This window comes from Cebidichthys violaceus, unplaced genomic scaffold, assembly GCF_023349555.1.
Source record: "Cebidichthys violaceus isolate CVI_PGR_0920_01 unplaced genomic scaffold, fCebVio1.0.p SCAF_14, whole genome shotgun sequence".
NCBI lineage: Eukaryota > Metazoa > Chordata > Actinopteri > Perciformes > Stichaeidae > Cebidichthys > Cebidichthys violaceus.
Genome location: NW_027176307.1, coordinates 582,364 through 597,716, shown reverse-complemented (window position 1 = coordinate 597,716; position 15,353 = coordinate 582,364). Strand labels below are relative to the sequence as shown.

General features: G+C 39.4%; 1 protein-coding gene across 26 annotated transcripts in view; it reads left to right on the top strand.

Annotated features, from left to right (window-relative positions):
• ptprk (protein tyrosine phosphatase receptor type K) overlaps positions 1-15,353 on the top strand; it is a 100,199-nt gene that overhangs the window by 75,706 nt on the left and 9,140 nt on the right. For 6 of the 26 annotated variants that reach the window (XM_068708374.1, XM_068708369.1, XM_068708373.1 and 3 more), the window contains 11 exons: positions 1,901-2,036; positions 5,668-5,697; positions 8,608-8,768; positions 9,404-9,439; positions 11,459-11,470; positions 11,831-12,018; positions 12,580-12,679; positions 12,930-13,075; positions 14,447-14,464; positions 15,029-15,065; positions 15,164-15,261. In XM_068708374.1, coding sequence (XP_068564475.1) covers positions 1,901-2,036; positions 5,668-5,697; positions 8,608-8,768; positions 9,404-9,439; positions 11,459-11,470; positions 11,831-12,018; positions 12,580-12,679; positions 12,930-13,075; positions 14,447-14,464; positions 15,029-15,065; positions 15,164-15,261 — 962 coding nt within the window. The remainder of the gene's footprint in view (positions 1-1,900; positions 2,037-5,667; positions 5,698-8,607; positions 8,769-9,403; positions 9,440-11,458; positions 11,471-11,830; positions 12,019-12,579; positions 12,680-12,929; positions 13,076-14,446; positions 14,465-15,028; positions 15,066-15,163; positions 15,262-15,353) is intronic. The other 20 variants (XM_068708387.1, XM_068708386.1, XM_068708380.1 and 17 more) reach the window with 12 other exon arrangements.

Sequence of the window (15,353 nt, the reverse complement as noted above, 5' to 3'; positions counted from 1 at the left end):
TAGAGCTGAGCGCTACAGCCGGGGGAGGAAGTTGGGCAGAACCGATTGTCGGTTTTGGTCTTTTTCGTGGAGAATCCCTGGCAATAAGAGAAGTGAAGAACAACGTCAACCTCACCCTTTCAAAGCATTTCGTCTGACACACCACTGCTCACGCTTCATCTATCAACCTGACCTCCATGTTTTAGCGCAATATCGTTACATAATGACACCGGGCTGGATGGGGACCTTTCAAGGATGTCAGCAGCAGAAACAAATGAATACGTTAGAGTCCAAAATACTGAGGGAGATGAAGAGAGAGAGAGAGAGAGATTATGTTGATCTTGTTGATATTTAGCATTGGAAGTAGATTATTGTTTGATAGATGTATTGCATTATATTGAGTTACGTGCATATGTCTTTGTGTTGGATTATTTGGATTATCGTAATGCATGATAATGTTCTTACGTTTGCGGGACAAACTACTCTGGCGTTATGAGATCAGATCACTAAGCTTAGGGGCATGAAAACAGATGCTAGGCTCTCTTGCTGTTGACTTTCTGTGCACGATCAACATGGTTAAATCTCCGCTGCGGCGCGCACTCCGTATGAAACATCATTTGTGAATTATAGGTCCGAGTGGACGGAATCGGGGAGTTCAGACAATCCTCTGAAGTCATCAGGAACAGAAATGAGTTTGAGCACAAGTAATATACTGTGACATTGGTGCAGAAGCGTTGGACAGCGAAAGTCAAATTGCATTTCAAAAGCATTTCCCAATGAGAGCGTGACTCTAATGATGACCATTGCACACTCAAATGAACATTTCTTTATTTGCGTATATATGTATTTAATTTCTAGCAGCTGGGAGTCTGTAAAGATCGTGTTTTTTTGTTGCGTTGCTAAAACTACATCTGCTTTAATCCTCTTAGTTCTTACTGTAAAACACTCTAAACTGCGCTGATATGAACTGTAAGAAGCGACTGGTGTGTGAGAATGTATTGTTAATTATGACCTCTGAGCCAAGTTAACTTTTGGGTAAATGTGGATCCTTAATGACAGTTGCCATGGCATTTGTGTTTGCAGTTGTCTGACTTTGCTTTACACGGAATATTCAGAGTCTTGATATTTACCTGATCTTTAGCAGAGGAGTGATTAAACCTTCCTGTTTAAATGGCTCCATGGGATTTGTTTCCCCGATCACACTCACCACTTTTCCTGATGTCAGAGCATTTTGTAAAGACATCTGGAGAGAAAGACAAACATAATTCCTGAGGCTGTTAGGTGAAATACGTTTCCAGCCTTTGGTGAAAACAGGGTTGCGTAAATACTTAGTGGAAAGAATCCTTTATTTGTTGAACAGGCTTACAGTCAGGAACTTTCTGACGAAACAAAAAACAAATTTCACTGTCCAGTAGATTAGTATTGAAAGCTAAACAAATGCAGCTTGTCAATTAAAAGCGTAATACAACAAGCTGGATGTCTTCTACACATTCACCAGATGGCACATTTCCAACAGCCACCATGATAGCGGTGCAATAACGCAAAGCAATCTCAAGCTCACAAAGCTTTTAGTACTTACCTGAGTGATATCTCAGAGAACTACACATTTTAATAACTACTTTTTTTATCCTTAATTTTGGTTTCTTACTCTTCTGCAGCATTTCAAGATATTGCCATTCCCTTTAAAGTCATTCAGCAACTTTTCACAGAAGCAAACATTCTTTAAATGTTGGTTTTTTTTTTCACTTTGCTTCTTGTAGAAACACCAAATGTTTAACAAATGGGGATGTAATATGGTCTTGTGTCCACACCTAATACTCCGAAAGAATCAATCACTACTGCAGTATTCTGGTAGTTTGAGCCGATATTATGTTAGATCCACAGCATTGACGTTGTTTTGTTGGCATTGTAATTGTTCTAGGTGCTACAGAGGAGCCTGAAGTCATTCCTGACCCCGCTAAACAGACGGATCGGGTGGTGAAGATCGCTGGGATCAGTGCTGGGGTTCTCGTCTTTATACTGCTGGTGCTGGTGGCCATCCTATTGGTCAAGAAGAGGTGAGTGACAGGCCACGCCCGCTCAAACTGCTTTAGTGGAGAATATCATGAAGAGTGCATTTGCTACATGAACAACAGTACTACACCAACACACATGCGGATGCAAGAACACACATACAAATGTGCACCTAAACCCATTCTCTTGTTGTGTGTTGGTCCAGTATTTGCTGTAGTAACACCATCTTCCATCCATCTACCATAAACGTTGATCTCCCTATAGAACCAGCGTTATGCATTCCTGAACTTCTGCTTATAAAGCAATAAATAGCTGATGTCTTGATTTCCTGAGATCCGATACGAAAATATGGTGTCTCCAAAATTAGAAACTCCTGCCTCACAGTTGTGTGATTTAGTGCAGGAGAGATCTGAGGCTGTGTGTTTTTTTGTTTTTTTTTCTCGTACCGTGCAGCTGTTGAATCAAAGTAGACAGAACAACAACCACTCACTGAGAGTAATAAAGAGAAACGCAGTGAAAGAGATCCTCAAGCAGACGATGTCAAGCAACTATTCAAGATTAAAATTAGAAAATTCCAATACACACAGATTTTATAAACACATCAAAGACACAAGGCATACCAGAAAGCTAGAATGTGGTGTTTCAGAGGTGAAAGGAGGCATAGATGAAGGTCCATTGTGCAAAGAAGAAGAACATTTTGGAAAAGTTGATCGAGGAAAAAGGGCAAAGAAATCCATTATTTAAATCCACTAAAGCACACACGTTGCTCCATGCACTTTATTCATTTAGGTTAACACACACACACACACACACACACACACACACACACACACACACACACACACACACACAAACTTTACTTCCATCTAGGATAGCATGGCAGCAGACTCCCAGTTGGTCCTGGTGTCTCTGTTTTGGCCTGTGATGTGTTAGTTTGGTGCAGGGCTCCACCATGTGGTGGAAAAACACAAATGCAACGTGTGAGTGCAGCTAAACAGCAGCTGAACAGTAGATCAGACAGACAGTAGTGAGAAGATCACCCATGTCTATAATGCATTACAAACATACTTTTAATGTGTTATAATCTGCTCATAGTACTGTATAATTAGTGTTATAAGCACTCATAAATATTCATAATGCCTTATTACAACAATCATAATACATTATAAAACACAAGTATTAATACTTCATAGTTGCTGGTCACTCATTTACCTTTTGTTGTTTTTAATGATCATAGTGTATTATAATTCCCAAAGTTGTAGCACATTATAATATTATATATATATATATATATTTATATATATATATATATATATATTTTATAATGCATTATGATCACTAATATAATACATTCTAATGTGAAAATAAGTTATAGTTGGCCATTGTCATATCATTACATTTATGCGAGAACAACACACAAACATTTTAAAATGTATTTCTACTTTACTTATTGCAAACATTGACTATTTAATTTATTGTGATTATTGTTATGAAGCATTATGAATACTTCTGAATGCTTTTAACTAGAGATATACGGTGCTATAAACAGATTATAACACGTACATTTGTTTATGAAACATCATAGACATGGACGTCATAGAAAGTGCTACATATAACTCGTGTTATGTGTAGCACTTATATATGTCTGTACCTTTTACTTTAGAAATCTGTCAGCTCTATACTTCAGTTCACAGTGACTTACTTGACTTGTTTAATTTCATCACGTCAAAAGTCTGTGGAGCTGTAAGGAGAGTCATCTTCATGCTTTAAAGGCAGCCCCCCCCCCCCCCCCCCCCCCCTCCAAGTCTAGACGATTTTAGTTTTGCATATAACCTGCTCCCTATTCATCAAACCTGAGTAACTGTGAAGTTACACGAGGCTGAATTATGTCTTTGTACTTTTCAGGGCGTACGTGTTCGTACGTGCGCATGCAAGTCATGAACACAAGTGCATGCGTGTAATAATTAACTATTACTAAACACGCCGCACTTCCTGTGACCTTTCAATTAAAAGCTGGTGTTCAGGGAACCTGAGTGCCTCATTAAAAAGAGAATAATTAAGAGCCTCATTTGCATATTCAGGACAAATATCTTCATGTCGAGTGCCTTATATCACATCTAAAAAAGTGTCGGCATAAACAGTTTGATTTCCTCATTGACTACCATGTATCTTGTACACATCACAAGAAATTTAAGATGAATAAACATTTTTTAAATACACCCACCACCATCCCAAACACCTGACTGTGTTTGATCCACAGTTTGCACTCAGTGGCCTAAATACTGTAACACGTATTACTGAGCTCTACCTGTCCCTCTGAGGATTCGAAGCCTTTTGATAATAGAAAATCAGTCCCAACTGAAAGGAGTCAACTGTGATGTAATTGCGCACACAGCTGGGAGGAGCTGAATTCAGTGTGTCTGTTGTTGTTTTGAACTGTAACCAGCTCAAGCTGCGTTCATGTATTTGGGCAAAAGGAGACTTCAAATGAACACCAGCACCAGATCACCAAGCAGTCGAGGACTGCCACAGGATGACAGCGCTTGTGTGAAGTCAAATATCATGTTAACATATTATATTTAAGTGTATTTCTGACAGGTCGAAGCTATAAATCACCAGCATCAACAACTGAAGATGAATGGTATTTCTGGAAATAGATTAATCAAGTATTATGTTTCATTATGTTTCTAGGTTAATGCTTTGTGTGGTGTTTTTACATTACTTTTTTTAAGTTACATTTTTTAGTTTAATTTATGAGAACATATGCGACTGTGTAGCAACCAACATTGATCAAGTCGTGACAGCAGTTACGGGTTGAGAAAACGTATTTGCATATCTCTGCACGGGGTAGAAAATTGCCCTTGAGCTGCTAAAAGTGAGCCCTAAAAGTTTGGTTTCAGTCATAATGCATCTTTGTTATGACATCATTTGTGTTGAGATATGAAAACAGATCTGACATGTTTAGATTGGCGTGTGAACTAAGCCTGTTTCAAATGACTTACACGTGTATTTGGAAAATGGATTTGATATGATCAAAGGATTTGTGACCCTTATGAGAGTGAAGTTATGTTGACAGCATTTAGTAGTGTTTCCACAAATGGTTTCTGGGGAGATCAATCTTCATTGTCATTAAACCTTTACAACTTTTAACAATACTGCATCTTTAAAATGGTGGGACATGATGACATTGCAATGACATCATGCTTGCTTTACAGGAAGCAAGCTGCGTGGTGTTACAGATCACAGAGCTTTGATAGGAGTAAGGAAATGGTTATTAGCCGATTAGGGCTAGAAGAAAACTCCGTTCAGGAACTTCTAAATACAGCAAGTTCCATTAAAAAATAAAGCATGAATATTCTATTAAAAAAGACGAGAAAGACTATGTTCTGATAGTTTATTATTAATAGTTATTTGTTATTTCAGTTAAGTCTCTAAGCTTGTTTTGTAGTATTTATTTAGCATTAAACTTGAGTTTTGAGTAGTTTTTTTTTTTTTAATAAATAGTGCCCATAGTTATTATAACAAACCCTTGCATGACCCTTAAGTTGTAGCAATCAAAAGGTGTTTTCTTCTGTTTCTGTTGTTGCTGGTTGGGACAGGACGGTATTGTCCTAATTTGCACATTCATGACCTTTGTGTCTCATTCTTTGCTTTCTGATTGGCTCACAACCCCAGGAGGACCTACTATTCATACTCTTATTACCTGTAAGTAAACAACCAATCAACAATCAGCTCACCCAGCTGCTGTTATCTTATTGGGCGAATTATTAGTGGCTAGTTGTTGTTATTTTTAAAGATGCAGTATACTTTTTTCAAGACAAAACACATTTTCAGCTCTGACCAACCAGCCCAAGTCATCCTCATTGACGCCGTGCCGGGGTGGGGGTGAGTTCACTTTCATGTCAGTCAGGTCAGGATTCTCCTTATTTCCAATCATTTATATTGAAGTATTTTAAATGCGGTATTCAAATTAGAATTATTAAAATGTTTTTTCTTTGCGAGAGAATATTGTTTCATGTCTTAAAATAACAATAAATGCTAAATCATAAGCAATTTAAAGGGACTAAACTGACAAGTGAACTGAACTGACCTCAGCCCTGGTGTCCTCTACATGCTCCAAAGTAGCTCTGAAGCAGGCTTCTAAAGGCCAAAGTGGGCCACGAACCAGAACAAAGCAGGCCCTAAGCGTGTTATTTGAAAAAAGAATGCTGCACTTGTGACTTGTAGCTCTTTGTGTGCATGTAGTCATGTGATCATCCATCCGCCCATCAAGTCACAGGTATCATGGTTCCTCTGCTGCACATGCTCAGTGTCTCAGTCAGCTTTACTGTGTGGAGCACATGGATCTGACTTTGGTAGTTGTTGGTGGGTTTTCTCGTGTTGTGGGTACTCTCTACTTCTCTACTTCTCTGTTTCTTATTGTCAGCTGTGACCAAAATAGATCCCGAATCGCCTCTTTGCACTCCTGTTAAAAAGAGTTTGGTGAACGCTTTAGCAGAAACAAAAACAGATAAATATGGACATTTATTTAGTCCCTGCTTTCACCAGACAAACAAAATGTTGCGTGACAAGTTCAAGCATTGATCTTGTAACTAAGTGTAACTAAGCTGGAGTGAGACCATTTTGCATCCATTCAAATACATTTATCAGGAACATTTACTGTCTATAATTTCTCTGATTGTTCTCATACAGATCATCTAACTTTAAGTAACTCTTTTCCACAAATATGCCCGTTTTTGCAGTAGAGGACCACATTGCCATGTTTTTAGTTAAGAGATTTGCAGTGTGTCTTGGCATTTATTTACCATTTTTAATGATCAGGCATATTCAGTAGATATTACAGTACCGGTACTTTTTATGAACACATATTGTGCTCACAATCAGTTTACAATGTAATATTTAGACCTTACAAACTATGTAAAGTGGTCATGCACATCCAAAAGATTTTATGCACTTTTGAGTTAATTACAAATAAGACCTTAATAGAGGTTCACTTTAGTTCTGGTCACAGCTACCCCTTCTATCTGTCTGTTTCTACGTCTCTCTCCCTTACGGACAATATGTATATATACTGTACTATTACACAGCACATGGTGGTTTATTATATATGCATCGCTTTCTTTCCTATTTTTATGTTTTCTGTTGGACAGCACATTCACAAACACCCACACAAACAGCTTCACCTGGTCAGCAGCTAAACCAATGTTCCAAGTGTGTGTGTGTGTGTGTGTGTGTGTGTGTGGGTGTGTGTGTGTGTGTGTGTGTTTTATGTGTGTGTGGTCTTAGAGGTGGCGTTGGTGTATTTTTGGGGCGAAGAGGTAAAATAAACAAAACAAAGCATGCTTTCTGTCTGTTTACGGGGAAGAAGTCAGAGCTGTACATTGTATCAGTTATGCAACAATCAAACATTTATTTCTTCATCAAACGTCTGAGAGATTTTTTTTTTTTTACATTTATGTTATATAAGTGAGGAACAAACTCATAAGCAGGTCTCGTAAAAACATAGTTTGCTCTCCTGTACAGATGTTGTCCTAACTGATGTACATCTATGGCTCTGGGTACACAATGTTCCTGCATGCTCTGTCATGCTCCAAGTATTAAACCCTCTACAGTTATCTTTCCTGGGATGTTATGGATTGCACACATTCAACCTGAAAAAGATACCTTCATGTTTCGATTTTAAACTGTTGTTTTTCTTCACCAGGCACCATTTTCTGTTGCTTACAAAGACATATAATTCCACAATTTAACAAAAGCCTGTGAAGAAAAATAGGAGATTGAAATATTTTTCAATCTCCAAGATTTTTCTCAAGAAAAAATTGGTATTTCTAATTCTTTCCTAGAAAGACAGTGTACCTTCCTCTCATAATTCTGGACTGACTATTTATGACGTGACCTCGAGTCCTACTGCTCATATAATGATGGCTGTGGTACTTCGGTTGGTTAATGGTTTTCCCTGAGCTTCTGTAGCTCAAAAGTCATTCCCTTACTGCTGTTTTAATGGGATTTTTCCTCTCTTTGCTGTCAGATGAAACCCAAATATTTAATACTAATGTGATTTCTTTCTCTTGTGTTTGCCCCGCTTTATTAAAAGCCTTCCTTTTGATAATAATCTTTGAAATTACAAAAAAAAAAATGAAGAGTTTCATACAATAGAAATCTATTTGAGAATAGAACTTACATTTTTCATCTGACAGCTCATCTATGGTACAGCGGTTGATAACAGGTTTTTACTTTGCTCCTGGGGTGTATTAGATGTTATTTCCCCTCCGCTCCTTTAGCTGAGCCTGTTACATGCTGCCATTTACAAACAAGCCTTTCCTCCCCCCCCCCTTGCCTGTTCTTTCCTCTTCTCTTCCTCTCTTATTCTCTTCTCCCCACCTTTCTTCTTTTCACTTCCTTGTTGGATCTGAACTCGGCATCTTGAATCAGCAGCCTGCAGCCCATAGCCCTGCTTTTGCCAAAAAATGGCACAACACCACCTACTTCATACAAAGTCATAGTATACCTTCTAATTTGAGACTATTCCTTACAAGGCGGTGGTCTGCAGGCTAGCTGATGTTTGTGTATTTGTTTCTAAAAATGCCTGACTGTGTCCGTCTCTGCCCCTGACAGGAAACTGGCAAAAAAGCGCAAAGACGCCATCGGAACGACGCGGCAGGAAATGACTCACATGGTGAATGCCATGGATCGCAGCTATGCTGACCAGAGTGCTCTGCATGGAGAAGATCCCATGGCTGTGACATTCATGGACTCTCACAACTACAACAACAGATGTAGGTTCATGAACAAGACTATTAGTGTTGTTATTATTTACCATAAACATTAGTATTAACCGTGGACTATCGTCAAAACACAACTCAACAAGTGAACATGGAAACTAATATTCAGTTTTATCCTTTTACATTCTAACACGTCTACTTATTTTCATCTTTCCTCTCTTCTATTCTCACTGATGAGACTTTCATTTAGATCTCAGGCTCAGTTGTCATTACAGCCTTTCAATGTGGAAACAACTAGAATTATCGTCATGATTGATGAACCTTCCCATTATTTATTGGTTAATTATTCAGGTGTCCAATAGAGTTTCCCAGAGTCTAAAGTGACTTTCTTCAAATGTCTTGTTCTGTCTGACCGACAGTCCAAAACCCCCAAATATTCAGTTTCTAGTGTTAGAACACAAAGAGAAGCATTGGTTATGTTTGCCTGGGAAATGACTGAAACGATTAATCGATGATGATTTATAGTTTCCAATCAGTGTCATAATCGCCTCATAAGCGCATCTGTTGAAACAACTAAAGAAACGATTCTACCATATCAGTTTTAATTTTGCTGCTCACTTTAAGGTCCTCATGTACGTTTGAGTCACGCTGAAATTCAGGACATTTCCTCACCGTGTTTCCTCCCACAGTGCCCAACGATCCCCTGGTTCCAACAGCTGTGCTAGGTGAGACTCCTGGCATGGATGGATATGTCCCATTTACCACCAGCTCCCTTTAGTGATCACCCATCCTCATCTTAAAGCCTTGTAGCCCCGTCTTTGTGCATCACTACATAGGTCCCAATTTAGTGTCCTCAGACGATGTCAAAGCCTCCATTACATCCTGCATCCTGTGTTATGTACTGTGATCTCTGTCAAGTAGGTTTTTGTGGGTGAATAGTTTGGCTCGACTGAAGTTTCAGTACCACGATTCTGTCTCTTATCCACATTTAAGAAGCGCTAACACAGATCTCTAGTATTACCACAGATAGGGACACAGACATGCATACATACGGGTAGTGAACTGAAATTAAACAGAAACAAAAATACAAAATAGACGTTTGGATTTGGTTCAAAGGCAATCGAATGATTTGTAATGGATTAGAATACATGCGGATGGCAAAACTGTGTGTTCATCCTTTATCTTTTTGTTGCCACCTAGTGCCAACACTCGGTGTAAAACATTGCCGGTACTAAAAACTCCAACAGCCAAGCACTTCATCTGTCGTACTGTGTTTTCCCCAGGTTCAATCACTCCCAATCCAAGCCATGGTTTCTGTTTCCTACTGAGAGTTATTGATATTCACAGTAATTACCATCATTCTCCCTCAGAGACCTCATTATTTCCACAGTTTGGAGTTGTTTTAAGGCGTGCCATCTCCTGTCCCAAAAAACGACAGAAACTGATGCTTAAAAGGAGGAAGACAATTTGTCACATTGCCACTGCAAAACGACCGCAGATTAAATCTGTGACATCAAGTGACAGTGAATAACTTAGTGCCTACAGGCCCGTGTGCTTGGCAGAGCTTTTTCTATAAACTGGATCTCAAAGTCTGCTTGAGTATCTACCATCTGTGCTATTCCCTAGGCTGAAGTGTGAAAGCTCTAGTTTTTGCCAAGTTGGATGCTCCTCCAGCTCCAGTGTTGCACTGCAATGTGTTTATCTTTAGTTTAGTCTAGTTTTGACACTGCAGCATGATGCGGAGTTCTAACAAACCCTCAAGGGCTCCACAATCCACGCTGCCACCAAACTGTGTTAACTAACTGATCCATAGCCTTTGATTTAGAGTGAAGGCTGCGGTTATTATCTGTCTTGGCCAATCACATCACAGACTGGGAAGAAGTAGCAAATTAACAGGCAGTGTCGGGTCAAGTTTCCTGTTAATTGGCCTGACGAGGGCTTAGCAAACCTTTAACAATCAGTAATGAGCTAACATGTCCTCAGAGCACATACAAGCGTCAGCTGGATGAAATAAACAGTGTCAGTTAATAAACAGTGGTGGAGATGAAATCACTCGGTTGTTCTGCAACCCCCCGGAGCTACTCCATTATACAAGCTGTCCGTCTGTGCGTACTACTGTCAACTCACGTTATCCCCCACTCACCTGGAAGTTCTGCTACGATTTGACCCCATAATTACCTGCCTCTATACTGCTGTTTCAACTTACGAGCTTCCAAAATGCAAAGTTAATTATATCATGCCGTACTCACAAGCGATAGTTAAACCTGCGACGTTTCCACACTCTGTCTGTGGTTTAAATGTAGTGTTTCATTACTAATACAACAGATGCTAAAAACGTGTTAACGTGGTGAAATTTGTTAATATTGAATAAAACCACCTACTTTTACAATTATGAAGGGTATGGAAGGTGCAGAGAGCTTGTGACAGCATAGTGAAATATGAATGAAGCCACAGTTGTAAATAGGACGTTGCAGTAGACGTAACAGCTCATTTTAAGTCGTTGTGTCCTGCTTCTCAGTGTCTTTCATGTTGCTAAAGGTGTTAATTCAACTCGTGTTTGTTGGACACGCTCCATTGTTTTGTGAGATCATCAATGTTTTTCATCATCCATCATATATGGACCTTTGGGGTCCATGTTACTTCATGTTTAGATTCTACTAACAAATACTAACCAACAAATCCTTCCATTCAGCCGTCTGACTGAACCTTTTGCTCTTCTCTTTTTCTGCTGCTTTAACATGTAGTTCCAATCACAGGTGAGTTTAGAAAGAGAAAAGTGACTTTTGGATTTGGTTCGTGGAAAATGCAGCATTTTCATTTCTAGTTTTGGAAAGATGTAAAAGTCATTGTTTTGTTGCTTTTATATAGATAAAAGTAATGTGTTCAATATCAGTGAATGTACATGACTTTATCCAACCTACCTTAACCTTAACCTACCTTAACTCAGCTTTTTACTGCATGATTCATCCCACAGACCTGATTAAAAACATTGGATCTGTTTTACACGTGTTTTGTACACTAGACAGTATAAAACAGCGAAAGCACTGATAGATGCAACTCAAATTTTGGTAGGTTTTTCAATTTAAGTGACCGGTAATTTCCCCGTCTCGTTGTAGATGAGAACCACAGTGCCTCTGGAGCGGAGAACAGCCGGCTCCTGGATGTTCCTCGGTATCACTGTGAAGGAACCGAATCTCCTTATCAGACGGGACAGCTCCACCCCGCCATCAGAGTGGCCGACCTCCTGCAGCACATCAACCTCATGAAAACATCTGACAGCTACGGCTTTAAGGAGGAGTATGAAGTAAGATTATAATAAACAGTACTTTTATTAGCAGTACTAGTAGCAATAACGGTCGCCCGACTGGTTGAAGTGGCAAAAACTGTTAATGTATTGCAAGTAGAAGCAGTCATGTTAGTGTTGTTTTTAGAAGTACTGTTAGTACCTTAAGTATAACCCAGATATTTCAGATTCTATATCAGAGGACGAGACAGTTCATAGATTACGGTGTCTGAATCTGAAATGTACACACATTTTTAAAGTAGAGAAAAACACAAAGCTTATAAAGAAAGTCAATGATGCTTCATTTCATGTTTTGGCTTTACATTAAAATGATAAAATGACTATTACGGTTGAGTTATTACTCTTTATTTGAGAGTATTGTCATCCTTATCGACGAAACAGTCAAAGTGCTGCAAACCATGTCTTATTTCCTCTTTTTATGTATCTAATAAGCATTATGTCACCATTCGTGTACCCGTGGAATAGTCACTCAAGTACTTCTTTCTGCTCAGAGTCCTCCAGCAGGAGTGATTTGTTTGGATCCATGACGTGTAATTTCCTTTTGTATATTTTTGTCTGTTGTTGGTGATACAGAGCTTCTTCGAGGGCCAGTCGGCCTCCTGGGACGTGGCCAAGAAGGAGCAGAACCGCACCAAGAACCGCTATGGGAACATTATAGCATGTAAGCAAGCTTTATTCATGTATGTTCACAACAGAAGTTGCAATGTGCTTTACAAAAGGAAGAAAAGGGAAAGGAGGGGCGTAGGAGAGAACAAATACTTACTCCACATGTGCCTTTTGACATAAAATAGCCATATGTCCTGAAAGAAATATTATATTTCTATATGCTTTCCTCTTTATCTCACTGTCTCTCTGTTTTGGTCTCTTTGTGATTGCTCTCTCCAACCCTGTTCTCTTGTGTCTCTCTTTAGATGACCATTCAAGGGTTATTCTCCAGCCCATAGAAGACGACCCCTCCTCCGACTACATCAACGCCAACTACATCGATGTAAGTGGAAACGCATCGAATGCTACTATTGGCTCCCAACGAAACCAACGAAACCACACTCCCTCGCTCGTATGTCAGGCCTCTATACCTTTATTGCGTCTACTAGTCATCCATCGTGCCATTTTTACGCATCCAGCCACCCCGAAAACACATCATACATGCAGTACATGTGTCTTTCCCAGATGTCCGTTCCGTCGCCTGTCTCTCCATGCATGTGCATTCTAAATGTATCATAGTATCCTGATGCAGCTAATTTAAATTACAGTTTAGTCTCTATGAGTTACATCGGATAAAACTGTAGATTTTAGTCGTGATTTGGATTTAGCTGGACTCGTTTTGACAGAGAGACAACCATTTAACGTTAACAGCTACACAACGAGAGTTGACACAAAGTGTGACTCTCAGGAAGCCATTAGCTAAGAAATAGTCAAGTACATAACGCCATGTGTTAGAGCTAGCCGAGCTGCTTCCACCTGTTTACAGTTTTTACTCTAAGGTGAACTAATCTAATCTAAGCTCAACAGCTGCTGTTGCTCGCTTCATATTTATCGAAGTATAGACATGAGAGTGGTATCAATCTTCTCATCTTACTCTCCACAAGAAGGGGATAAGAGTATCTTCTTTAAGTCACTGCATTCAGCCTTCAGTCCATTTATCTTTTTACTGGTTCATCCACTGATGACAGTATAGCATGAAAATGAAAGAACATCAACGTAAAGCCTCTACAGAGCCTTAGCTTTTTCTTCTTCATGTAGTGTCTGTTCTTCGAACGAGAGAAACTGAAAAGAGGAGTTTTTACACTTCAGGTCCATCCATCCTTTTTTTTATCCATTTTATCTATCGTTTCTCCGTCCTTTCACCTATCACTACATAACTCCATCCAAACACATATCCACCCATGTATCCGTTTCCATCTCCACCTCTCCACTCTGCTGTCACCTTTACAACATCTGCATGTTAGTCTCTCACATTTGTACTTTTTTTTAAAAATGCTAATACTGCTTATGGCATGCTCTTCTATAATATCATTCCTTTCCATTGAAACTATCACATGCACGCTACCACCTACATTAAACTAGAACTAGGATGAATAGAGTGGACACTTCCTGGTGTATCCAGCTTATCTTCGTCGGTGCAGCTACGGTTATGGCCGTCATGTAATTTGGATTGTACTCAAAAATGAGATTGTAAACAGCCAGCTTGCTCTGGGCTGCTTTTTGCTGTAAGGAGCTCAAATGGCATCAGGAAGTGTCCTTTCTATTCAGTCTAATTCACAATTATAGACCATGTTTTTTTTTTTCTTGCATGTCTTGTTCAAACTTCCATTATATTAGTGCAACTTTTCTTTTTCTGATTGACACTCACTGACATTGTTGTGCTTTCTTTCTTTCTATCTTTCTTTCTTCCACTTGTTCTTTCTGCCTGTGGCTTGGGCTGTAGATTTGGCTGTACAGGGATGTAAGTATCACTGTGGATTCTTTCATTCACGCCCCCTCAACCGTTACAGTAGACATCCGTTCTTGCACTCGTCGTTACGTGCATCGGCTCCCGTTGTCCGCACATGTTGAGTTGCTGGGGCCTCTGCTGCATGAAAGATTTCACACCGTCTTGCCCTCCCACCAATCTTGCTTACATCCCACTATGTGCCGTTAATTGTACTTATGCGTAGTACCTATCTGTGTTATTGCCATCAGGAAATCCCAATCAGTGGGTGTCAAAGCTGTTTGCACCTGACAGTTTGTTTGTAGATTTTGGCAGGGCCTCACTTTGAGCATAATAAGTACCGAGACTAAAAGTTCTTCCACATACCTCAAGAATTAGAATACACAGTGTACATGTATCCCAAAGATGACAACTGCATTCATTATCTTAACTTCAGCTCCATAATCTCCACGGGTGAGAACAAGCTTCCAGATTAGTTTGGACAGTCATAAACTGTGATAATAGATTTATTTTTGTTTTTTACATTTTACTTTGGGGACTTGGATATTAAGTTGTTGTGTTATGGTGTTTTGTTTTCAGGGCTACCAGAGACCAAGTCACTACATTGCTACTCAGGGTAAGACACTGAAAACAATTCTTCATAACTTCACTTTTCTTCACACATAGTAGCCATACAAAAAAGTGCTGACCATGTGTCTCTGTGTCTGTGTGAAGGTCCCGTTCATGAGACCGTGTATGACTTCTGGAGGATGGTGTGGCAGGAACAGTCAGCCTGCATCGTCATGGTAACCAATCTGGTGGAGGTTGGAAGGGTAAGTTCCTCTTTTCCTGCAGTGAAACTGTGCAAGACAGTATTCCTGGCGCCCATAGTTATTAAATATGTTTTTTTTAACATGCATTTTGC